The sequence below is a fragment of the Gossypium hirsutum genome, chromosome A08, assembly GCF_007990345.1.
Source record: "Gossypium hirsutum isolate 1008001.06 chromosome A08, Gossypium_hirsutum_v2.1, whole genome shotgun sequence".
NCBI lineage: Eukaryota > Viridiplantae > Streptophyta > Magnoliopsida > Malvales > Malvaceae > Gossypium > Gossypium hirsutum.
Window position 1 is genome coordinate 103,213,693 of NC_053431.1, and position 26,519 is coordinate 103,240,211.

Genomic DNA, 26,519 nt, shown 5'->3' on the forward strand with positions numbered 1-26,519 from the left:
AATTTATTATTAACATTAGATAATTTTTTTTTAGATTTGTTGTTCAAATCTAATTCTGTAATTTCTCCTATATTATTTACTTGCTCTTCTATTTTACTTACTTTATTATATAATTTATTAAAATATATAGAGGTTATATCTATTAAACTATTAAAACCTTTACTAAGGGTCGAAATATTATTTTCATTCTTAGAGTCTATATGCATAGTATGATTGCAAATTTTATCTTTATATAAACAATTTGTTTCTTCCATTATATTTATCTTTGGTGCCTAAAACCGTCTATTATCTATTATGTCTTAACATTCAAAGTCCTAAAGTCTCTCACTCAAACATAAACAGGCTACTGTAGGATCGAATAACATATATATGGGTTTTAAGATAAATAACAATGAAATAAACTGAATTATAAATTAAAGATAAGAACTTACAATGATACAATATTATTTCTCCAAGTATCGTTACACTGGGGGCCTCTGATACCAATTTCAAATACTATTTTTGGAAAAAGCGGAATAAAGAAGCTAATGTTGTATTAAAGTAAATGATAGGTTTTTACAAAGAGAGAAAGCTGTAAGTAAAATAGAAGATTTTTTTCATCTATTTTTCGATGCCTTGTTTAGGCTTATTATATTTCTATTTATTACAAAATTCTTAAACTCTATTTAATTCTTCTTCAATCCCGTCTGATAAAGATGAATTTATTGTTGTAGAAGATAAAGTTTACAAGCTGAAAAAGGTCTTATATGACTTAAAATAGGTACGAAGAGCTTGGTATGATAGAATTGACAACTACCTGGCTAGCTTGGGGTTTGAGAGAAGCATCAGTGAGCCAACCTTATATGTGAAGAAGGAAAGTGATGAAACACAGCTCATAGTCTCCTTGTATGTGGATGACCTGCAGGTTACGAGAGGAAACAACGACATATTGGCTAATTTCAATAGAAGAATGGAAATGATGTTTGAGATGTCAGACTTGGGACAAATGTCTTACTTCTTTGGCATGAAAGTGTCTTAAACTCAGCAAGGGATTTTCCTAAGCCGAAAGGCATTTGCCTTAAAGATCTTGAACAAGTTCTCCATGCTGAATTGTAAAGCAAGAAGCACACCTATTGTTGTTGGAGAAAAGCTAACCAGCCAAGGAGATCTCGAGAGAGTAGCTGAGTCATCCTATAGAAGCCTGGTGGGATGTCTGTTATATTTGACAGCCACAAGACTAGACATCATATTTGCTGTGAGTCTGTTAGCTAGATTCATGCATTGCTGTAATGTGAAGGATTTCAAGCTGCAAAAAGAGTTCTCAGATACGTCAAAGATACACTGAGCTTTGGAATTATGTTCACCAAGGTTGATAGCATGAAGCTACTTGGTTATGCTGATAGTGATTGGGCTGGATCGATAGATGACATGAAGAGCACCTCAGGGTATCTGTTTACCCTTGGTTCAACCACTTTTTGTTAAAGCTCAAAGAAGCAAACTGTTGTTGCTCAATCAACAGTAGAGGCGGAGTATGTAGCAATTGTAGGACATGTCAACCAAGCCATTTGGCTAAGAAAAATCATGGCTAATTTGAATCTACATCAAAGGGAAACAATAGAGATCAAGTGACAATCAATCTACTATTGCAATCGCAAAGAATCTAGTGTTCCATGGGAGAACAAAGTATTTCAAAATAAAGTTTCATTTTGTTAGAGAAATGGAACAAGCTCAAGAAGTGAAACTAATTCATTGCAGATTTGAGGATCAACTTGCTGATATCCTGACAAAGCCTCTTTGTGTGTCAAGGTTTGAAGATTTGAGAGCTAAGATGGGAATTTGCAGCATGCAAGCCAAGCAGGAGTGTTGAAGATTGGCCTGCATGCAGACAAGAAGCAGAGAAGCTGCCGAGCCATGCAGTTGCAGCTAAAGTTCAAGCTGCTTTTTCATTTTGTTACTTCAACTATTGGTTTTGTTACTTAGTTGAAAATGAACTTAGTTGTATTGTTTTTTATGTAATTAAGTGCTGATAGATTGGTAAATCAGCTTACCTATGTGTGCAAGTCATGTTTTATAAGTTTCAAGGTTACTTAGTGGTAGTAGGTAATTGTTTAGATGAAATTTGTTTGTTTTGACTAGCTTATTGACTGGTATATGTATTGGCATTATGCCTCAATTTCAAGTTAATGAAAAATACACACTTTCTTCTTCATTTTCTTTTTATTACTCAAGCATTTCTTTTCTCAAATTCTTGCCCGATTCTGTTTGTTTTGCTCAAAGCTTCTTAGCTGAATTTTCTTGTTTGTTCAGCAAGCATCGAGCCTTCAAGCTCAAGTTTCTGTCAAATTTCTTCATTCTGATTTCTAAGTTCCAACAATAATGATAAAAGTTGTTCTTTTTTCCCCCTTGAAACAAGCTTCAAAAAGTGAGGGACAATGAATACAACAGAAGATGATCTGCTTTCGATTTCTCATTCTCATATTTTAATATAAGAAATAAACAATGCTGAATATTTCAACAAGCCTCCAAGTAGTTTATGGATTTGGCACATGGGGTATGAGATATAACCATCCAAATACATCAAAAAAAAAAGTTTAAAGAAATTCTTTGAACTTACCCGTATCTGATACTCATCTTCAAGTCCGAGTAACATAGAACCCAGTTGTTTGTTAATCATATCATTATAGGGTTGTTTCATTATATTTTATATACATGAAGAGCAGCTGGCGCGGTTAAGTCGTGTTTGTTATTCGCTTGATTTCTTCTTTACACAATCGATCCTGGTGGCATCAATAGTGCATCTTCTATACTCATTCTTTAGCCAATCAAAAAACTCAAGGGCTGGATAGAAGACCACGACATTTATAACAGGGCTGAGCCCTTCACCTTCCTAAACTATGCTTAAGCAGCTGATCCACCACTTTTCTTGCTCAACTACATCCGATGAAACGATATGAATTCAAACACTTTTAATTCAACAGTTTTGGTTTAAGATTAGTAGTTTTAAAGCTATGTTGCTCCTGCTTTTTTCTTTTGAAATATTATCTCCAAGGATCATTTAAAAAGTAATTAATATTTAGGCTAAATGACTGAAGAAGAACCAAGAAATGGAGAAAAGGAAAAAGTTCAACTTACGGCCGGATCTGTGAAAACGATCAACTGCTTATCTGCAGTTGACACTAGAAGATTTGTGTTATCCTCGTTCAAAGCAAGAGCTGTAATATCCTGACCTTCTTTGAGTTTCAAGACATGGAACACCTGCAAATGAGAAGGTGGCACATAAAAAGAAAATTAATGTAAGCCAAAACCACAAACATGCCGCATTGATTTATGTACAGGAGGTGCAGATGGGGATTAAGGCATAATAGAATCTGCTTAAACATTTTTGTATACCTTGAGAGTATGCAGATCCAAAAAGCAAATGGAAGGTGATGGTATATCCAATTTGTTTATTTTGTTCTCTTCTGACTCAAGAGCCGAATCATCAACTACGGCTTTCTTCAAACTCGAGTCCCGGCTGTTATTGCGCAAAGTTGAGTTCATTCCAATTAAAGCACTCTTACCATCCATGGAAATTTCCATGCAACCAACACCACCCAAGGAAGGAAGTTGTGCTCTTGCAACCAGAACTCCATTGAGAGTGAATGTGCTGAGAGTTCGTTTCGATTGGTTCCATGTTAAAATGGTTCCCTCAGATGAAAGGCAGATAGCGTCAGCTTCCACACCAGCAAGCCGTCTAATCAAGCGACCCCTTCTTATAGAATGCAAAAGAACATCTGATGAAAAGCTACATGAAACAACCAAACATAGATCCGTACTGACACAGCAACAAAGAATTTCCTTGTGGTGACCTCGAAGGACATGTATGGGACCTTCTATCCAATGCTGCCTGCTTTTATCTGCTATGATTTTAGCTAAATTAGCTCTAGCAGGTGAGGGTGGTCTGCGAGGGGAAGCAGGTGGCTCAGGTGTGCTATTTGAGCCGGATGTATTTGCCCTATGAATCCTCCAAAGTAATACGGTAGAGTCCCGTGATCCTGTCACGAGATAGTTGCTATCTGGCGATAGAGAAAGGCAAGTGACAGGAGCACAGTGTCCAAAAGCCGTTTCTAGTGTATTTGCTCCATCAGGTGACAAAATCTTGATACTGTTATCTGCATGTCCGCCTAGGAAGCGTTGAAAGTTTATCAGACATTAAATTTAACTGAAACTAAAAGTTGGCAGAACAATGTAAATAAATAGGTTACCTGTGATAATTACTTTATCACACGTGATGGAAACAATAGACGAGCTTCTGATCCCAAATGAAGCAAATGCTAGTGCCTGGGGAAACTGACACTCATCAGAACCTGAGCCTCCTGGTACTTTGAACATTCTTGTAAGTGCTCCACTAGCAGAGCTTGCCGTTGCCTGTCCATGCTGAAATACAAATGGTTTTCCCTGATCATCAGGAGTGAATGGTTGCCACTTATGTTGTGCAATACGAGCTGCTGGCACATTTCTATCAACTATTATGACAGCATCTTCAGATGCATGAATAGCAGCTGCAGGTAAGTTGCACCGTTCAGGGACCGGGACAGCATATGGTTTGACTTCTTTTGGGTTTCGAAAGATTGTCTGACATTAAAATGTTCACTGTAATCAGTTTTAGCATATTCAATTTTAAGGACCTTATTCGGATCACAAGGGAAGTAATTGCAGATAAAGTTTTCATATAACACTGCATCAAAGCTAAAAATAGAAAGGGCGAACCAAGAATGAAATTTCTACCTGCAAATGGAGAGCCTTTGAAAATGGAATCTTCTTCATGTGAGGAACAGTAAGAAGCTGGGATGGAGTTTGTCCAAAATAAGCTATCTGGTCTTGTATAGCATGCTGTTTTACCTTTTATTTATATAATAAATGTGTAAGACAATGTGAAAGTTCCAAATAGAGCAGACAATGGGGAAAAAAATAGTAAAACAACTTACTGGATCAGAGATCTTGTCAATATTAACTGTCCCTTCATATGTAATATAAGAGAATGTGTTATTTGCCAATATAGCTTCTTTACCCCGTTGCTTATACCTGAACATTCCAATTCACTCCAGTAAGTTCTAATAAATTCAAGATTGCCTGAAACAAGAATCTCAATGAACAATTACTATTAAAAAAAATCCAATAGCCTTTCTTTAGGAAAGAGGAGAAAGCAAAAGAAAACAGACCCAAATATAAGGTCAATCCATTCATGCAAATGTGCAGACACATGCTCACTTTCAAGAGCCATTCGATGTTTATGAATGAAATCAACAGGGTTTTCAGCCCAAGGTGGAAGTTTGACTGAACCTGCACATTGGAAATAAATAAATAACAATCAGAACTAGCACAACTGGCATTTATTTCTCTTCGGATAATGAAAAGAGGATACTCGGGTAGTACATACCAAGCTTTCCTCCTGATTGTGTTGTTCCAAAGTCAATTGATTTTTCATTGGTTAACATCTCAGGTAGGTAAAACAGCTCAGGAACCTAACATAAATAGAATAAAATAAAAACAAATTTTTTTTTTTTTTTTGATAATCTATGAAGTACAAATGCATGTAAATGCAACAATTACAAGGTACAAGATAAAATCTTATTCGTTCTTTGCAAAAGAGAAGTTTGATTTTCTCATAGACAAAATAAAAAACACATACCAATTCCTTCACGTCACTCATGTCCTCAAGGACTCCTTTCCAAGTAGCAGCAACATCTGAAAACACACGGTCTGCCTGACCAAAATTTCTACCTTGCATCTGAATTGAAAGAGATGTAAATGGCTCAACTCTAACAAGGTAATATAACACCTGCAAGAAGACCAGATACAAATAAAAGAAATTATAATATGATATCAAAATTCACCTAATTGACTAATTGCATAAATATTGAAATTTGGATAGAAACTAATGGAATAATTCGGTCAAAAAATAGGATACAAGAATTAGAGGCAAGGAAATCCATTTTGTTACAACTTGTTTCAAATAAATCCTAGCAAATAATTCCGAGGACAATGCAATTGATGCTGAAATCAAAGTAAATAGTAGTTAATTACCTTTAAAATGAAACATACTACCTAGTGAAATGGAAGATGTGCAATGCAACTGCAAAATTTCATTGAACCAAACCAACATGCTAAAGGAGATAAACTACAACTTTTAGCGGCACAGCAAGAAACATGTTGGCCCCATAAAGGGAATTAGTCAATCTTGCAAAACATATTTTGTAAGGCTAACAGAAGATAGTACAGAATGTAAGTTATTTTCGTAAGACACTCAACAGGCAACACAGACATTGCATACAACCGTCCAACAATGGCCCTATTTGTTCGTGAATTGCAGGCATACATCCAAGTGTCCAACAGTGCTCCTATTTGAAGCAATTTAAATAACCACCACAACAGTATGACGACAAATTTTAAGCAAAAGAGAAAACCTACTGTTCCAGCACTTGAATAATGTGAGCTATAATGGAACTTGGGGATGACTGAATCATCGAAGCTAGCATATCTCTCTTGGAATTTCTTAAGCCTGTCTGGATTTAGTGCCCCAGTAGGCTGCAAATACAGATGAAGTTATAATGGCAGAAAAGGAGAGTGCAGAGACAAAGTGCCAGCAAAATTGAAGTCAAAACACCTTTGAAAGATCACGGAATGCTGAAGGATCAGCAAGATCCAAACTCTTTGAATTGTAGTCAGAAAGAATCCACGGGAATACTGGATACTGTAAGTAAAAATAATAATAATAATAATAATAATAATAAAAAGAAAAGAAAAAAGAAAGAAAGAGAGAGAGGCAGAAAAAGTAGCTAAGTGATATTATACAAAACTGCCCAGAAAAAGTAAGTACTAACCCGTTAAAGTGCACTCTAGAAAACACTGACCTGAGTGATGTCATTATAGGTACGCCCAGCCAGTGTATTTAGCTGCATTAAATATTCAAAATTGCTGATCTGCAGAAGGTATAATTCAGACAATAATTATGCTGCTTATTCAATACAAGTGAGTTATATGTGTGCACAGTAATTCATACCTCCCACCTAGCCCAGCGCTCCATTAACTGAGTTTTTTTCAGGAGTTGTTCAGGTCTCTACAACATAAAAAAAAAATTTATTAGTTCAGGAATGGGAATAAAAATGAGTCCTTGTTAAAAGCAGTTAACATTTACACCATTAGATACCTTCAAATGAACCCCATTTTATAGATGAAAGATATCCTCAAATTCCCTCAAAAAAAGAGAGAGATATCCGTAAATTTTCCACTCTTTTTGTTTTAAATACAAATGATATTCTCCATATGTATATATGAGCACATTCTAGGTCTCAAAATAAACAAAATCTCCAAGCAAAGTGCAAACCTGAGTTGCAAGATAAATGTTGTTCAAATGAGGGGGTCCTGCTTGAACAATAGCTTGGTAGGCATTTCTTCGGCCCTCAGAACTCTGGATCAAGTATTATCTTTTAAATAAAAGAACAAAGAAGAATAACAAAGCCAAGGATTCACAAAAGAGGTGCATATAATAGATCAACAACCGTAAAAAGCATACATCTTTTCTATAGGAACATACCCCAAAATCAAAGAAGAAATTAGAACGGTCAATCATAAACAGCTCCAGAGCACTTCTCCTTAGGAGATACCTATGGAAAATATAAACTAGCAAAATGAGGTGCAACAGCAGATGCTAAAGCAAAAGCAGCATTAGATGATTAAAGCCAAAAGATCTTTGAATGCAGCAGCAAGAAATATTTTGCTATGGATTACAATGCCAATTTTAAAATAAAGTATACCTCTAAACTCCTGCTAATATTAATAAGCAATAAGCACACAGAGAGAAGACTTAAAATTCACTCTATTTTACTGGATTTTACAGTCTAAAGACACTTCTGTTATGCAGGTTATATCCAACGGCAGTGCTCTGTGAAGAAATTCACATCAACATGTTTAGAATACTAAGGAATTTCTAGAAGATTTCTGGTTGTTAACAGGCACAATGAGAGAAACAAAGACAGTGTCACAAAAAATGCCAGAAGACTTTTCTTTCTCTTCTCATTTTCTAGGCATGCATCTTTACAAATATAGGAATGCATGCATGCTCACATGTAATCAAGGTTTGTTGGCAATATCTAGGCTTATTTTGTGAGACAATGATGATCAATACACTGCTTAGGATGTCAAATGACAAAAAAGTTGTAGCACAAAGTAACAACTATACTTAAATTTTCTAAATCAGCATGAACAAAAACGAGAACAAAAACTAACATAATATCACCACTATAACTTCACCTTCTGCTATATATTTGATGAAGAGAAGTCATCAGCCAACAACGATCTTTTTTATTATTTCTTACTTCAGAGTTTCCTTCAGAACCATCAGGCCCTATGCTGCTTTCAGTGTTATCAACTATAAAATTTATTCTCGTTGTGGTCACCTGAAAAATGGAGAATAGCTCATAAAAAAACCCTTCTTTTCTTGTATGAGTTAACAAATATGAAAGAGTAAGGACAATTTTGCATTAAATTTGCAATTGTGCTCTCCATCATGTTTTAGGAAACAAAATGCAGAGAATTTCTCTTTGACCAATCATAGAAAACTAGTAGCCAAAGTCAATTATCATAGGGCAGAAGGGGACAGCATCACCAATCAGGGTTCTATGTTAGTCATGAAAAAACTTTCGCTTTCACATTTCACAATTTGTACAGAAAGCCAGGATCATAAAAGATATTTAGTAGCATAATCAGTGGCCAAACCAGCTGGTTCTGGAAGAAAACATTACAGGGGAAGTTTCTGAGCTAAAGATTCTAACCTGGGGTCCATCTGTCCTTGTAGCCCTCTCCAATATAGACACACGCAAGTATATTCATACAAATTATCATTGTACATAACAGTTAGCAGCATAGTTCTCACTTAAAGGAATTTAACAATTATATTACCATTAAATTCACACTTTTTCCCAAAATCAGCAGCATGCTAAATAAAAAAAAGTCGCTCTTCTCTGAAGATTCAAGAACAGTTGCTTAGTTCTTGTAATCAGCCAGTCCTTTTATGACTTAAATGCAGAACATGTCACCCTAATTAAAGAAAAGCTTATCAGTACTTTCTGGAATCAGGGGCGTCAGAATTTATCATCTAGGTTTTAGAATTGAAGTCACTAAAGTTAAGAACATCACCATCAAAGAATGAATTGCATTAACAAGCAACAAGATCACTGCATATAATCTGCAAGGATTTTTAATTCGATTTTAAAAACTTACTTGAAAGGTTCCTCGCATAACCTTCAGTTGCCGAACCATAGAAGAAGGAAGTTCAAACACAATTCTATCATCATGTTCACTAGGAACATACCCAGGAGCTATTTCTGATGAACTTTGGACCAAGTCTTGCACATTGGCAAGTTTAGTATAAGCAGATTCTATTGATTTCTGCAAGGGTTGCTCAGTTATTCTAGACAGCCTTGGTGGATCTTCCCCATTTTGGCCATTTTTAGAGGTTCTGTTATCTACATTATCAATTTCTGGCTGTTCATCATCTTCATTCACTAACTCCATTGAAATTGCTTCAGCTGCTATAATAGGGGCATTACACAAGCTTATGACATTCTCTTGATTCTTTTTCGCATCATTTTGATTCTCAAAACTAGAAGTAGCACCAATATGATCAGTCCCTATGTATTTCCTTCTCAAACATGGTCTCATTCTAGAAGGGCTTTCCGTAAACTCTAGCTTCCAGAAAATCTACACATACCATAAATGGAAAAGAAAAATGTTAGGCAAGGGGAGAAGAAATCAAATCCATTATCTAGCAACATATACTATGGCCATACAGGAGGAAAGTAAGTCTCAAAACTTACATGTGCCTGGCTTGAAAATTGGTCCCCTAATGGCCCAAAGAGACATTTCATCTCTATCAAGTAATGAATAAGTTTGCGCCAAGCACGTATCCCAGTGAATAACCTATATTGTGCAACTAGATCAACTTGTCCACGCCTATCAGTCTGGAAAAGTAAAGTAGATGAATCTATTTAAACAATTTTTATTTTTTGCCTTAGGAAATTAGTGACAATAATGACAGCAAGCAGTAACAAAACCTCTGATCGCTGAATGTTTCTTGCTAAAGCAAAACTTGCAACAAGGACTGCAATAAATTTATAGGATAAAGCGTTAAAATCTTTCCCATAGACTGATTTTGTATCAAATGGTTGCAGACATTCCATCCAAGCAACCCCCATGGCTTCAGAATCATTCCATCTTTTCACCCGCTCCATATCACTAGCATTCCTCCGCTGTGCAGAAGTAGCCATTGCAACAGCACTGAGACCTCTTCCAGAACCAATCTTTGCATTGCGTTCAAGATCACGTGCAGCTGCCAAGGCAGCAGCCTTTGCTGCTGCCTTGTCTTTTGGGTGAGATGGTGTTTTGGTAGGAACCTCCAGAGGTTTCTGAAAACTAGAAAAAGTGGTCAGCTTAGCTGTTTTGCGCTCAAGCATGGAGGAGTCACGTTTAAGATGTGCTGTTGTTGGAGGAGCAGGAGTTTCTGCTCCGCTAGCACCAGCAGCAATCATTGCCAATCCCATAGCAGCTGGTGGTGATGCAAAAGCAGCAGCCCAAGCTGGAGAGACCATTGCAAGGGCTGCCTGAAAAGAAAAAATTAAAGAAAATTAAAGAACCTCAAATGATGTAGAATAAGGTCGACAATAACAAAATCTTTGTTGAGAATAAATGCAGACTCCTTTAAGAGATTCATGCAAAATCGAGAAGCATATGTGAATACATTGGGAATAGGAAATTAGCACTAATAGCAGTAGGAAAGACAGATTGACACCTTACGAGAAGGGATTTAAAGTTAGGAGATAAGAATGATAATGAGAACCTCTAATGGCGGTGCATCAGCAGCCAATATGCGATTATCAACGGTAAGAGGATTCAAACCATCAGGAGTAGCAAGATCATGAATTCCTGCCAAAACTGGTCGCCACCTCCTCAAAACAGCAACAAAAGGTGGTACAATGGCCTCAAGATACTGTTTACGAAGTGGCTTTCTGTCCCTCCCAACAGCATGCCATACCTGCAGCATACATACTGATCAACAACCGATAGTTTGCTTATGACATGATGATAATAGCATGAATATGATAATAGAAGAGAACTTAGCAAAGAAGAAGAAAACATATTTCTATGTCACAAAAAATGTCGATAAAGAAGCAAACAAGAGAAGCTAAATGGTTAAAAGGTTTGCTCATGTTTCCCACTAAGTTGATTCAATTAGAACTAACCTCAGAATAGAGAACAGAGGATGCTACCAAAACTCTTTGTCTTTTGGAGTCGGAGATTGGCATGTTCAAAATAGGAGAAAGCACACTGCATGTAATTAAAATGATTAAATTCAAAAACTCCTATATGAATCTTGGAAGTGAAGCGGAAACAATACCATTGGACTACATAGTCAAATAGCACAAATATATTTAGTGGGATGGGTACATGCCTTTTTGGAAGAAGAAAAATAAAAGCAGGAGAAAATTATAGGAAAAGCAAAGAGATTAATGTCTCATATGTGGTTATTGGTTACAATTCCTCTGCTTAACTTAAATACACAACATACAAAAGCTCACAGAAATATATAGTTTTGGCCCATATGTGGTAATTGGTTCAGGTTTCCTCTGATTAACTTACATAAACAACAAAGCAAAGTGCAGAGAAATGTATATGGATCATGTTATTGGTTACGATTTCCTCCATTTAACTTACCTCCACACCAAAGAGGACCATGGTTTTCCAACAGCCATTTGAGCACTGTCATCTAAAGACATGTTGTTACCTCCTTGGTGATTCACTCCTTCCGACATTCCATCTTCTATGCCTACGTTCCTTGTGAGCATGTTGTCTTGTCCAGTATCTTCTTCCCTCATTGAAAGAAGTACCATGCGAAGCATGCATAAAAATGGTTGGTCACTGTCCAGCAACTGGTAAAGTGCTGCCATTCCTCCCATCCCAGTACCTGATCCACCACCCATACCAAGACAATCGCCAAGCCCAGAATCATCCAACAATAAAGCTTGGAGCATGTTTACAGACTTCTTCACTAGGGGAAGTTCAATCCAGTTTCCATTGGCATCCTTTTTCAAAGCAGCATTCCACAACTCCCAGCCACTGCCACCACCACCAATGCCAACTTCTTTTTCAGATAGGCCAAGACCATACCATAAACGACTCCTGTATTTCCAACCCTCCGCTATATCCGTAGCACAACTACCATATGACACAAAAGCAGCAGAGACAGAGTCATAAGGCTCAGCAGCAGCTGCTGCAGTAAGCCGTTCCATTGCTGTTGCAGAAATCTGCCAATTGGCATCAGCAATTGAAGAAAGGACATTGTTTAGTAATTGAACATGAAGGGTAGAAACAACACATATTAAAGCAAGGGATAGGGGAGAGGAAGTCAAAGCAATGTTCAACTAGACATTCCAAGAAATATACATTTTCTTTAACTAAAAGAACATTAAAAACATCATTCCTAAGAATTATCACATGTCCAATGCCAAAAGTTATGAAACCGAGGTAGATATTCTATCAAATAAAGCAAAAACAGAATATGGTGAAGTTTAACAGATAAGACCTACATATAAACATAAATCAATAGATTATGTACAATTTCAGGTATGCAATACAGATGTGTCTTCGAGGAGACAATATACATACATCAAAAGGGAGCCCGCCAGTATCTACAGATATATCATCATCCTCAGCTTCAGATGATTCTCTACTGATTGATACTGTTGAATTTGAGTGATTATTTAAGGAAGACGCGATATGAACTGGAGATGCATTACCATCAACTTTCCGTGAGGCATTAGAAATTTTACTTTGTAACCGAAAATGATCTTCAATAAGCATTAAAATTACAATTGCGTTCTCTACCAAAAACACCGAAAGCTGAGCAGCATTCTCTGCTTCCGCCTTAGCATCCTTTGCGGACAAACCTTCTGCTGCAATCCCAGCAGAAGCAGCAGCAATAAGTTGAGTCTGCTACAGAGGAAAAGCTCAATGATGAAAACAAACAAAAATTTCGGTGAAAGCAACCAGTTATGAGAACATTAAAATGGCAGAAGGTAGTTGAAAGAAGATTGCTTTTTCATTTTCTTTCTTTACGATTATCTCAACATTTTCTTTCTTTACGATTATCTCAACTTACATAGATATTCCATTTTCTATGATACTTTACTAATTTAAAATGAAAAAATATATAAAAGCTATCAGTTATGTGTCAAACTGCACTTTGTAATGACTAATTGTTACCTGAGCCTGCAGTTCTCTGGTAGCAAAATCCATCAAGCCGCCCAATAGCCTTCTCTTGAATATTGGCAAAGATTCTTCACGCCTTCAGAATAAAACCACATAGGAAATGAGAATATATTAAGGGCTATACTTATTTATCTGGAAAAAAAATGAATGATAGCTTTAAGGATAAACAACCACTGTACCGAAGAGTGTTTTAGCAGACTTATTCAAGAACTATACAGAACTAACACTTTTTATTGGCTCCATGAAGAGCATATCATGTAAACCAATCAGTGAGTTTAGATTAACTTAATCAATGCAGTTTTATAGCCATCTATGCATCCTATGCAAATATATGGAATATGTTCAATTCTTTATTCGATGCATGATTTTTAGAGAATAGAAAAGAAACAAATAAAGTTTCCACATTTGGCACTTCATATTGAAGTCAAAATCACAGAATTTAATGACTCAGTGATTCCACAAGACTGAAATTATGACTACTTTATCTGTGTAAATACAAAATTGACATTTGTCCTTTAACTTGATTATCCCCTGCACAAACATCTTGAGGATGTTCTCACATAGACATGTGCCTTTTTTACATGGCAGTACAGGGAAAGCAACTAAGGTCAACTGCATATGAATAGCAAAAGAAATGAAAACCACGAAACAGGATTTAGTGAGTGATACCTAATTCTCTTATCCCTCGTGCTAGATCCACCCACGATAGAGAGCCATTCTGCACAATGAACCGTAGCTTCAATATCCTGTAAAATGGAAGCAATGTCTGGAAAATTTAAATGGAATTGGAATGCTTAAGATTAAGGGGTACAAATGAATAATTAAAGATACAGTGTGGAAAAGATGGATAAAGATGAAAGATTTCAAGAGAGCTTTGAATAAAATTGTACTTTTCTTATTAACTAAAGAATTGAACTTAAATAGAGAAAAAAAAGTCCTAATCCTAATTGGGAAAATAGTTCCCTTATTCTAATAAACTACTAAAACATAAAAAGAAAATAGTTCCCTTATTCTAGTAAACTACTAAAAGATAAAATAAAAATATTTCTAGAATATGAATAAAACTTATCTATCCAAATAAGATTTATCTACCTAATTAAATTTAAAATATATACATATTTCAACACCCTCCCTCAAGTTGGTGCATATATATCAATCATGCCTAACTTGCTTACAAGAAAATCAAAGCTTGTCTTAGAGAGTCCTTTGGTGAGTATGTCAGCAATCTGTTGTTTTGAAGGAACAAACGGCATGCACACTTGGCCTTCTTCAATCTTTTCCTTGATAAAGTGTCTATCAATCTCAACATGTTTAGTTCTGTCATGTTGGACTGGGTTATGAGCAATGCTAATGGTAGCTTTGTTATCACAGTACAACTTCATTGGTGAAGTTATTGGTTTCCTCAGCTCTTCCATAATTCTTTTTAACCAAACCATTTCCCAAATTCCTTGAGCCATTGATTTAAACTCAGCCTCTGCACTACTTCTTGCTACAACAGTTTGTTTTTTGCTTCGCTAAGTCACAAGGTTTCCCCAAACAAATGTACAGTATCCTGATGTAGATCTTCTGTCTGTTATTGAGCCTGCCCAATCTACATCTGTATAAGCTTCAATTCCTCTTTGTTCGGATTTCTTGAAGAATAAGCCCTTTCCCGGTGAACTCTTCAAGTATCTTAGAATTCGAAACACTGCTTCTTCATGTTCCTCCATTGGGGAGTGCATAAATTGACTCACTAAGCTTACTGCAAAAGCTATGTCTGGCCTTGTATGTGATAAGTAAATTAACTTACCAACTAATATTTGGTACTGCCCTTTATCAACTAATCGACCTTCTTTATTTTCAAATTTTACATTTGGATCAATTGGTGTGTCAGCTGGGCGGCAACCACTCATCCCAGCCTCTTTTAAAAGATCAATCACATATTTTTTCTGAGAGACCACAAGACCCTTCCTTGATCGAGCAACTTCCATTCCAAGAAAGTATTTCAAAGGATCCAAGTCTTTGATCTCAAACTCCAATGCTAGATGCTCCTTGAGACGTCTTATTTCATCCACATCATCTCCTGTAAGAATGATATCATCGACATAAACTATAATAACAGCTATTCTACCTTTTTGTGAATGTCGATAGAACATTGTGTGATCAGCTTGCCCTTGTGAGTAACCTTGTTTTTTAACAACTTGAGTGAATCGTTCAAACCAAGCTCGAGGAGACTGCTTCAGACCGTATAAAGATTTCTTGAGTTACATACTCGAGTTCCAAATTTTTCTTCAAAACCTGGAGGAGGATTCATGTAAACTTCTTCAAGTTTTCCATTTAGGAAAGCATTTTTCACATCTAGTTAATGTAAAAACCAATCAAGATAACAGCAATTGATAAAAGAACTCTGACGGAATTTAATTTGGCCACTGGAGCAAATGTTTCAAGATAATCTATCACGTATGTTTGAGTGTACCCTTTTGCTACCAACCGGGCTTTGTATCTATCTAAAGATCCATCTGGTTTGAATTTGGTTGTGAACACCCATTTACAGCCCACTGTTTTTTTCCCTACAGGTAATTCCATTGTTTCCCATGTACCTGTTTTTTCAAGAGCACGCATCTCCTCTAAAATAGCCTCCTTTCACTCAGGAACCTGTAAAGCATCTTTCATATTTTTTGGTATTTGGACAATATCGAGACACGAAACAAAGGTTGAGAATGTCGAAGATAAGGCTTTATAGGATACAAAGTTAGACATGGGATATTTGACAATATTTCTAACACCTTTTCTTTTGGCAATTGGAATATCTAAATCAGAAAATTCATTGGCTGGATTATGAGCTTTACCTGGGCTTTTGACAGGATCTTGCGGGTCGGATTCTTGGTGATGAATCTGGTGGATTCCACTTTCTTGATTTCGATTTCTTCTTGAGTAAACAATTAACTCCTTTGTTTGTTCTTTATTTTCATGATAAGACTCTACACCTTCATCCTCCTTTTCATTAACATTAACATCATTAATTTTTGTGTTAATTATAAATTCGCCTTCCCCATTATTAGAATCCCTATGTTGTATATTCCTAGTCTCTTCTTGATCAATTATAGAATCTTTTTTAGTATAATTTCCTCCCTGAAGATTAAAATGAAAATAAGATTTTGTTTCAACAAATGTGACATCCATGGTAACTATAATCTTCCTATCAATTAGATCATAACATTTGTAACCCTTTTTATTAGAAGCATAACCAACAAAGACACATTTTTTTGCTCTAGGATCTAGTTTACCTTGGTTGTGAAGATGAACAAAAACACTACACCCAAAAACTCGGAGGGATAAATCTGTAATCAATTTAGAGTTAGAAAAGTTATCTTTAAAGAGACTAAAAGGAGTTCTATAATTTAGAATTTTATTGGGCATTCTATTAATAAGATATGTAACTGTTAACAAGGCTTCGCCCCAAAGATAACGTGGTACTTGACTAGTGAACATCAAGGCTCTAGTTACTTCCAAAAGATGTCGGTTTTTTTTTTCTGCAATCCCATTTTGTTGTGGTGTATTTGTACAAGAACTTTGGTGGACTATTCCATGTTTGGTTAAGAAAATACCTAATTGGTCGCTAAAAAATTCCCCACCATTGTCAGTTCGAAATACTTCTATTTTCACACGAAATTGTGTTTTCACCATAGCATAAAAAAACTGAAACACATTTTTAACTTCGGACTTATCTTTTAATAAAAACACCCAACAAAGTCGAGTATGATCATCAATAAATGTGACAAACCAACGTTTTCCTGAAAAAGTCGAGACTCTTGAAGGTCCCCAATCATCACTATGAATTAACGAAAAAGGTTTGGAGGCTTTATATTTTTGAGGTGGAAAGAATGACCGATGATGTTTAGCCAATTCACAAAATTCACAATGATATGAAGAAGGACTTTTATTTTTAAATAGATTAGGTAACAAATATCTTAAATAATAAAAATTAGGATGTCCAAGCCTATAATGCCAAATCATAACCTTATCAAAATCAGAAACAGAATTTAAACATAAAGTAGTTGTTGGTTGACTTAGATGGTGGTCTTCAAGAAAGTAAATTCCACCAAATTCTTTAGCATTGCCAATCATCCTCCCCGAGACCATGTCCTGAAACTTACACATAGAGGAGTCAAATATAATATGACAATTTGAGGACTGGGATAATTTACTGACCGATATGAGATTACAAGCTAGATTTGGCACATGTAAAACATCATGTAAAACCAAGGAAGATGAAATTTTAATAGTGCCTTTCCCGGCTATTGCCGAGAAGGACCCATCTGCTACTTTGATCTTTTTGTTTCCTGCGCAAGGTCTGTAAGTTGAAAAAAGAAAATGGCTGCTAGTCATGTGATCACTAGCTCCAGAATCAACGATCCATGTGTTTGTTTTACAAGGCTTGACACTGAAAAAAATAGAAAAATCAGTACCTGATTGGGCAAAAGAGGAAGAAGAATTATTGGATGAGTTAGGAATAGAAAAATTCATCCGAAATTGTGGTGATTGAAAAAACTTGTGTAGATGCTCTAATTGTTCCTTAGTGAATGGAGACCCTTCCAGAGAACTTTGGCCCTCATAATTTCCATTAGTTGTTTGGAAAGCTCTGCTATCCCCTAATTGTGAACCACGACCATTGCCATTCTTTTTCCTTCCATTTGTCGGTTTCCCATGGAGCTTCCAACACGTTTCACGAGTGTGCCAATTTTTTTTTGCAGTGATCGCACCAAGGTTTTTTTTTTTTTCACTATCATCATTATTTTTAATAGTTACAAGAGCAGAATTATCATCATTAGCTTCAAACCCTGGCTTTAACATTACTTTTCTCCTTGTCTCCTCTCTTCTAACCTCAGAAAAAATCTCACGAAGTTTTGGAAGCGGTTTTTTCCCTAGGATCCGAGATCTCACTTCATCAAATTCTTTATTTAAACCAGCCAGAAACAAATAAGCTCTTTCATTCTCTTCTTTTTCATAGCTTTTACACCATCTCCGGGACACTCCCATTCATCATTATAACACTGATCCAGTTCTTGCCAAAGAGACATCATCTCATTATAATAAAGAGTAACTTCTTTTTCCCCTTGCCTAGCTTTCCACAGTTTTATTTTTAACTCAAAAATCTGTGAAGCGTTTTCTAAATCTGAATAGGTGTCTTTCACAGCGTCCCAAATATTTTTAGCAGTTGGGAGAAAAAGAAAAGGTTTACCTATGGAAGCTTCCATGGAATTAATAAGCCACGCAATTACCATAGAATTTTCTGACCTCCACTTGCTCATCTTTGGATCACCCACCTGTTGTTGCTCAACTTCTCCATTTAAATGACCTAGCTTGCCGTGCCCATCAATTGCTAATTTTACGGACTGCGACCCTTCCAGATAATTCTTGCCATTCAACTTGTGAGATGTCAGTTGAAAAGAAAGGTGAGACGCCTCTGTCCCTTAAGTCATTGTACTCTCGGTAGTTGTTTCAACTGTAGAACTTTTTTCCTCTGTTTGATTGCTGGATCTCTTATCTCCAGTGAAGGCTGTTTTAACCATGATGTTACTAGAGATTTTAACCTAGCTCAGATGCCATGAAAGATTTCAAGAGAGCTTTGGATAAAATTGTACTTTTCTTATTAACTAAAGAATTGAACTTAAATAGAGAAAAAAAGTCCTAATCCTAATTGGGAAAATAGTTCCCTTATTCTAATAAACTACTAAAACATAAAAAGAAAATAGTTCCCTTATTCTAGTAAACTACTAAAATATAAAATAAAAATATTTCTAGAATATGAATAAAACTTATCTATCCAAATAAGATTTATCTACCTAATTAAATTTAAAATATATACATATTTCAACAAAAGACAAACCTTCCATCCATCCTTTTGGCGCATTGAATGCTCCAACATGATGATCAGGAAATTGTGTATGAGGTCCTCTATGTCTCCTAAGTTTACTGAACAAGACTGTTTTCTTGCATCCATCTGGAAACACAAGAAGTATAATTAAATTCAAATTTACTAAGGTCAAATGGTAATTGGAAAATGCTAAAATTCTAATTCCAACCCACACCAACTGCTAGATTTACATGCAATCAAAGATGACAAGGGGAAGGACACAAGCATAGAGAAAAGATAAAAGCTTTTGAAGTTGGAAAAAATTACCTCATAGTTAGAGATATGAACCTCTAGTATCCACTCAGGCCATTCCTCCATTTTTGTTAGCCTGCTTCTATTTTCTGGATGACTGCAAGCCAAAAACAGAAGATCCTGAAATCATATAGAAAAGAAGTTGCTCAGGTATTATAATAGAAAAACAGAAAATCCATAATAAGGGAAATTAAAAGTGTGAAAACAAAAGGCAACAGACCAATATGTGAACGGAGTTGAATTCAGGATGAGAAATGCTATATACACACAGAAATTGACAATGGTTGAAAATTATGTTTTGCTATCATAAGAAAAAAAAATGTAATTAAAGCTTATTTTCTACTAATTCAAGAACCACAAAACAAAAGAAACAACCAAGAAATTCAGGCAAGCATACTTGTAGTGCGCAGCTTTGGAAAGCTCTAGGTGCATGTGGCAGCACACGCAACAAAACCAACAAAAGTTGCAAATGTTCAAAATGATTGCTAGAATCATATAGGTTCAACCCATCCTCTGTCGAAGAAGCATTGATCTGTGGAAGTTAAAAGAAACAAGAAGCATATAGGACATAAGAATTCAATGCTACATGCAAGTGCAAGGCACTGTAAGAAGCTAACATAGCTCCGAAGTGGAGATAATCTTTCTACTTAAGCGAGTTGAAATATCACAGGCAGTGTATCCAAGCAGAAAAGTAGAAAATCAATATAATGGACCAATAAGTTTTTCAACCAACAAAAGCTGTAAGAAAATATAAGAAAAATTATCATTGAGCAAAAAGGGCAAGTTATTACTAAAGCAAATATATATTTATCATACCGAAGCCCCCAGTAAAGCCATGTACACATTGGTCGTCATAAGCCTATTAGGAGCAGCCTGCAAAGCCTTCTGCAAAGCAAAAAGCAGAAGAGAAACTTTATCTTCAAACATACCACCACCTGCATCATTTAATTCAGCACCAAAAAGGCTGCTTGGCATCTCTGAAGACACAGGTGAACCAAATTTCAGATGGCCACATGCTACTAAAGCACCTAACAGCCCAATGATCCCAACAACAATTCCATCATTTTTGTCAAAATTGTAAACATTATTCCTTGCATTGTCAGCACTAATTGAAAGACTTATTCCACCCAAATTCTTCATAAAAGTATTTTCAGAAACAGATGACATCCTTTCCACTTTCGGAATAGGAGAAAAGACCCCACAACCAAGGGGTTGAGATTCAAAATCTTTCTTTTCAGAAGTTTGATCTCTCTCCTTCAGAGATCCTTCATTCTGACTTTGTCCTGGAACCCCACCACCACTATCTCCTGGTTCAGATCTTTGAACAGATGAACTTTCATCAGCCCTAGTGTTAGTTTCAGGAATGTGGTGATCACCAGCTTTAGCTTCTCGTTGCAGGAGGACAAGGAGTGTTTCTATGCCACCAGAACCAATGAATGCCTCTGCAAATGTTTGAGCTCTGGCTGCATTTGGTTGTACCACTAGCCTGTGGATTAAATGTAGCACCCTAGCAACCTAAAAGAAATACTAGCAAGTCATTTTTCAAGTAGAACAATAAGAAAATAGTACACACAAGATAACCCACAATATCAGCCAGAAATATGAGCCATGCTCATAGCCACAAGGGCAGCTTATTCTTCATCATATACTGATCCAACAAAGGAAACTACAAAAGTACAGAAGTTATACACAAGCAAAATTCATGACAGAGAAGAAAAGAAAAGAAAAGAATTTTAAGTATCCCCATCAGAATGTTTACATCTTTAAAAATTAAGTGCTTTCACAACTTAATTAAATCAGAAAGATAGGCAGCCATCACAAAGATACCCATGCTTCAATATGATCTAACATTTGTAACAAAAATGCTCTCAACTTTTATCTAAAAATTATTAAAAAGAAGTGAATTGTGCATCCTCAAAGGCACTACTAAATGAAATTAGAAAACAACATGAGTTCACCTGATTGGATTGTGGGCAATCAACCATGAATCCAAGTAAACAACAGACGTCATCTGCAGCCATTGAAGGTGGTGCTGCTCCTATTAGAAGTTCAATGACAACTAAGAGCTCATCAACCAAAGCATTCACTTCACCCATTGGGCGCATATCACCATTTAGGGAAAAAGAATCTAGGGAGTCCTTTTCACGGATTGTCCAATAGCACCTTCTGCATTCATCAAGAAGCATTTGCATAGCATTGGCATCTCGCATGACTGATGACTCTGTGAAGACCATATCTGCAAGTGATGAGAGGAGTTTCTTTTGGAGGCCATAGCTACACAAACGCCAAATTTTAAGATCCAAAAGCAGTGTACTGAAGAGCTGCACTTTAAGAGCGTAATTATGCTTTTGAAATAGGCAAATGGAAACAACAGAAGCCACAAGCTCCTCATCTCTCGCCCCATCATCCTTTCCAACGCCAAGAGAAGACAAAGTTTGTAAGAGATAGTTTAAGATTCTAGACAGAATCTCAGGTCCCCTTCTACGATATATCTCTTCATTGTTTCCAGGGTGATTAATGGCAACTGAAATAATTCTGAAAATTGGTGCTGCAAGGGAAGCTGTAGCCAAAGACAATGGAGGGCTACCCTTTTCTGGTTCCAAGGTACCTTGATGCACATTGCTGATCGCCAGAGGAAGTAAAGACATGGGACCTCCATAAGCTAATGCCCAGATAGCCTCCACAGCTCTCATCCGTGTTGCAATATGGACTTGTCCAATAACCTCAGCGGGCCTGCGCACTATACCTGAATCACCAAAAAAAGGTAATTGAGTGAGAACAAACCAATTCTTGAATGCAAAAGAATGAAAAGAAGGCAACCAATTCCAAGTATAAATATGATGCAGAAGACAAATAGGAAGGAAAAAAAGTAAAAATTATGATTTAAGAAACTAATATAAACAGATAATTCTTTCTCCACACATATGGTAAATATATTGCAAGGTCCACAAATCAAAAAGGGAAAAAAGTCAAGCAAACCAATGTAATACATAAAAAAGCTAGGGCATGAGCAGTAGATGAATTTACATGCACAGTCTAGTAAACTGACATATCATCCACCCAGCAATCAACGGCTCCTCCACCAGATATGCATGCACTGATAAAGAGGGGAGAAAAGTTACAGGAAAACAAACAAGTATGATACAACTAATCTCTTATGAATAAAAATCACTTTTGTCACAATCTTCCTCCTCCAACTTGCAACGTGTTAACCACCTTGATTCTATAATCCAATTCATCCAAGTGACTTCATCTCCAAGAATCAGTAACATTAAGCAAAAGATTGCTTTTTGTATCTTCCAGCTTGTGCTTTTGTACTTGAACCCATTGGCACCTGTGAGTTTTGATCCGCTTATCTATATCCTCAAACTTGATTATATCGGACTTCTGATCCACTAGCAGGATCCAATCATCTGTTGTATTGAACTTTTGATCCGCTACCAGGATCATATCAATACCTAGAAATAGAAGCATCTAGCTTGCTTATACAACTTTAAAATAGCACACAGGCTTAGGGAGGAGAAAGAAAATAAGATTAATGTTTTCCCTTCTCTACTCAATCTTGTAAAGCATACTCTAATTCAGGAACATGGATAAATAGAAAACAGCATAGGATAAGAACCAAGCACAATCATGGATAAATAGAAAAGAGCATAGGATAAGAACCAAGCACACCCACACAAGGAGATCTTAGTATTCTCAAACACTTCATTGGAATCTATAAACCAAAAGTCACATGCTAAAAGGTCATGTCAATACTGAAATTAAAGGTGAACATATTCATCCTTCAAAAAAAGAAAAGACTAGAAAAGAAAAAGATGAATCCGTTCACCTGCAGCACCAGAAGGAGAAGCATCTGGGCAGAATCGCCCACTAAGAAGACAGGGATGGTAGAGTACGTATAGGCAACTTCCAATCTCAGCATCTAATAGAGAACTTTCCTCTGCCATTCTTTGCACATGATCGTTTGTGGCTAGCCAAGGAAGCCCTGCACCATTACCAAAAGAAGGTAGCATATCCCCTCCCCTAGAAGCCATACGTGCCATTCTTTCTGGCCCAATTGGTTCCTTAAAGATATATACTGGGCCCATTTCAGCAAATAAAGGGAATTGAGGTTGACTGTTCTGTAAGCTAGCCGTTGTAGGAGGGGAGCTTGTTCCAATGCAACAAAATCCAAGTGGCTTAGAGATGCGAGGAAACTCGAAAGGACGACTTTCATATAAGGATCCATCGATATATAATCTCAATTCATTCTCTGCTTTACCAATAAGCCCCTGCCTGCATACATGCTCCAATCCAATAAAATACCAACACTGTGGCTTGAAAGGATGAGTAAAATGTAAAGAAGCCTTTTTTCCTTTTCCGTTCCCACTTTCAACCACTAAAAACTGTGCATGAAAGTATGCCTCTATTCCCTGATTATCAGTTGATAGGAAGCTAAATAAACGAGGCATAAGTGCTGTGCCTTCACCAACAAGCGCACTTGCAGCAGCAGCAGCAGACATTGCTGATGACTTTCCTGACTCAGCTGCTGCAGCAGCAGCAATGGCAGCTGCAGCAGTAGCGGTGTTTAATGAATCTGCAAATGATTCAATATAGATCCATGTTGAAAAGGCATATCCATTGGTAAATGGCCAACGACTGTCCCCAGAAGCTAGTAAGCCAGAGCATTCACCAAAAAATTCAAAAGTACATGCTGGTCCCCTAGACTCTTTCCCACAAACTGCCTTCTCTAGTGCAAGCATTAAGTGAGGTGCCCAAATGGTAGTAATTGTTCTTGTCACGACCTGAAACCATCCGTGCAAATCAATAACATTAAGCGAATGCCCCGCCAAATGTTGGATGCAATAGCATAAGGGAGTTCCGTCCCATTTTATCTGCTTTATTGAGCCAACATCCTGAGTAAAAATATTCTCAGCTGACCTCAAAAGAACTCCTAATAAGCCAGCCATAGAGCACATTGCCCTGTTTCTCGTACAAGCCCTTAATATAACCAGCAAGCCTCTAACCATCCGTGTCCTTGCAGACATGACAATGTCACTATCTCCTTCCCATGGAAGCCAAGGAATTAGCTCACCTGCCACAACTGCAGCCCTAGAGTTTAGCATCACACTTGGAGGACTGTTTTCGTCATCCTCTTCAAAACTTTCAATTCCACCCATTGTGGCAATAAGTGAATCAACAACAAAAAATGGACTGCAATCCACATCTTCCTTACTTCCAAAAGACTCAGACTCACTTACAATATTCTTCAGCTTCTCCAAGCTTTCAGGCCTCCCCATAATGGCAGAATCAACTAAATGTAATAATTCAGAAGATACAGTTGGCATATCAGCTTTTGGCTTAGGCTTTATAGGTGAACCCAGAGAAGAGTAACCAGAATCATGCTGCAGTTCAGAAGTTGAGGAATAATCATTCTCCATCCCCCACGTGCTTGCTAGATGTTGAGAGTACTCCTCAAACCCGCCAGAAGAGTATTTCTAATTGTCTGAAAGGATCCATTTGAGCCCACCTGATTACCATGAGATTGTGCAGCACCTTTATCTCAATTTTCTAAAGAAACAGCAGCTTCTATCGTGTCCTTCACAACAGAAGCTACTGCAGGAGCACTGCAACCCCTTACCGAAGTTTCACCAAGCTTCTTTTCTTCTTCTTCTTTCATTGCATTATTACTTCGAACACCTAGAAACTATCCATTTGAATTATTTACACCCAAATCCACCTGTAAAAACAAAAATAAAAAAGATGAGAACTAACAGCCACTCCAGTCAATTCTTGAAACTGTAAATCTAGCACTAAAGATGCACAACCATAAACCATGAGAAATTACTCTTTAGCACAAAACATAGACTAATGAATTAATGATAAAACCGTTCATGAACTAAGCCAAATATAACCTTATGTTTCACTTTCAACATTAATACTTACGAAATTAAATACAGAATATAAAATTTTACATATTAGTGAAAGCCACAATACATTTTCCCCCGCAGAATCAAACTAACTCTAACCGTGCAGACGAAAAAAAAATCTAATTTGAATCAAATAGTAAGACATAACAAGCAGTCCGGGATCTAGCTCATGAAGCGATAATGCATTCGAAAATACAATAATGGATATAAACTCTCCGAATTACAATAAATAAACAATGATCCGTTCTCACATTGACGAATCGATCAACTTGCATAGAAGTTCAAAAATTAATATTGATGAAAGAAGGAAACAAGAGAATATCGATCCAAATAACCAACCCAGTCACAGTTTACCGGTCATTCATATGAATAATTCTCAAGAAAATGACAATGTAATCGTGTAATGTGAAACAGACAATGAACTTACCTGTGTGAAAAATGGATCGGTCCGGTTCAATTTTGAAGTTTCCCGTTGGATTAATCCATTAAAATGAGAAACATAAAAGAAACAGAGAAATTGAAGAAAATTGAAAAAGGAAAAGAAAAAGAAAAATGTAGTTTCAGAAAATGAGAAAGAGAGAAACGAAGAAGACGAGAGAGAGAGAAAGGATGGCGAAATGGACGCGGGAGAGAAGGTGGATTTAGCCACTAATTACTAATGAGCAATTTGCCGTTCGGACCTCCTTACGGTTGCCCCGTCAAAAACAAATGGTGGTTAAACTTAATTGATATCTCCAACCACCTTTTTAAAATTATATAGTATCTATATACTTATTTTATTCCTATACCGATTTATATGTAATGATAACTATGTCATCTATTTAAAAATTTTGAATCTGACTCTACATAAAATTTAAATTTATTTGATTAATTTTAATTAAGTTTATTTAATTAGTAAATAACAGGGTAATAACCAAATTGAATGTAAGGAAATCAACTGACTGTTTCACGCGCAAACATATATATCTACGAAAGGCAATGTATGGTATGATATTGACTCCATAATTGATAAACTCTTAAAATCTAAGTCGCATGCATTTTCCAAATTTGTCATGCAAGTCATAATTTTATGGGCAAAAAATACGATGAAGGTCTAGTATTGTATTTTGTCCCTTTTTATAAAAAAAATAGATAAATTGATCTTTCTACATTAGAGCAAAAAGTAAATTTTTTTT

At 36.4% G+C, this 26,519-nt stretch overlaps 1 protein-coding gene across 2 annotated transcripts; it reads right to left on the bottom strand.

Moving 5' to 3' along the window:
• Nucleotides 1-2,416: 2,416 nt before the first annotated feature.
• LOC107891335 (BEACH domain-containing protein C2) lies at nt 2,417-26,066 on the bottom strand. 2 transcript variants are annotated; one of them, XM_016816093.2, is made up of 32 exons: nt 25,772-26,066; nt 23,265-25,154; nt 21,391-22,178; nt 20,249-20,947; nt 19,830-19,964; nt 19,448-19,552; nt 19,154-19,267; nt 13,954-14,030; nt 13,279-13,360; nt 12,682-13,005; nt 11,731-12,320; nt 11,259-11,343; nt 10,856-11,050; nt 10,074-10,619; nt 9,837-9,980; nt 9,241-9,720; nt 8,272-8,417; nt 7,556-7,625; nt 7,346-7,429; nt 7,022-7,078; nt 6,873-6,941; nt 6,626-6,712; nt 6,430-6,546; nt 5,651-5,800; nt 5,399-5,483; nt 5,181-5,301; nt 4,947-5,043; nt 4,747-4,860; nt 4,224-4,593; nt 3,370-4,142; nt 3,112-3,234; nt 2,417-2,910 (listed from the first exon to the last, which is right to left on the bottom strand). In XM_016816093.2, exons 2-32 carry the CDS (start codon nt 24,853-24,855, stop codon nt 2,878-2,880), a joined length of 8,451 nt encoding a protein of 2,816 aa, XP_016671582.1. In that variant the 5' UTR covers nt 24,856-25,154; nt 25,772-26,066; the 3' UTR covers nt 2,417-2,877. The 2 variants fall into 2 exon arrangements, with proteins under 2 accessions (XP_016671582.1, XP_040930581.1); XM_041074647.1 differs by lacking the exons at nt 2,417-2,910; nt 3,112-3,234; nt 3,370-4,142 and having other exon boundaries at nt 4,476-4,611.
• Nucleotides 26,067-26,519: the final 453 nt, after the last annotated feature.

Excerpts from the sequence above, each read along its gene's own strand:
- LOC107891335 (XM_016816093.2), bottom strand. The coding sequence starts at position 24,855 with ATGGAGAATGATTATTCCTCAACTTCTGAACTGCAGCATGATTCTGGT. Across the intron at positions 10,620-10,855 it reads CTGATGCACCGCCATTAGAG|GCAGCCCTTGCAATGGTCTC; the intron begins GTTCTCATTATC and ends TTTTCTTTTCAG. Across the intron at positions 7,430-7,555 it reads ATTTCTTCTTTGATTTTGGG|AGTTCTGAGGGCCGAAGAAA; the intron begins GTATGTTCCTAT and ends TACTTGATCCAG.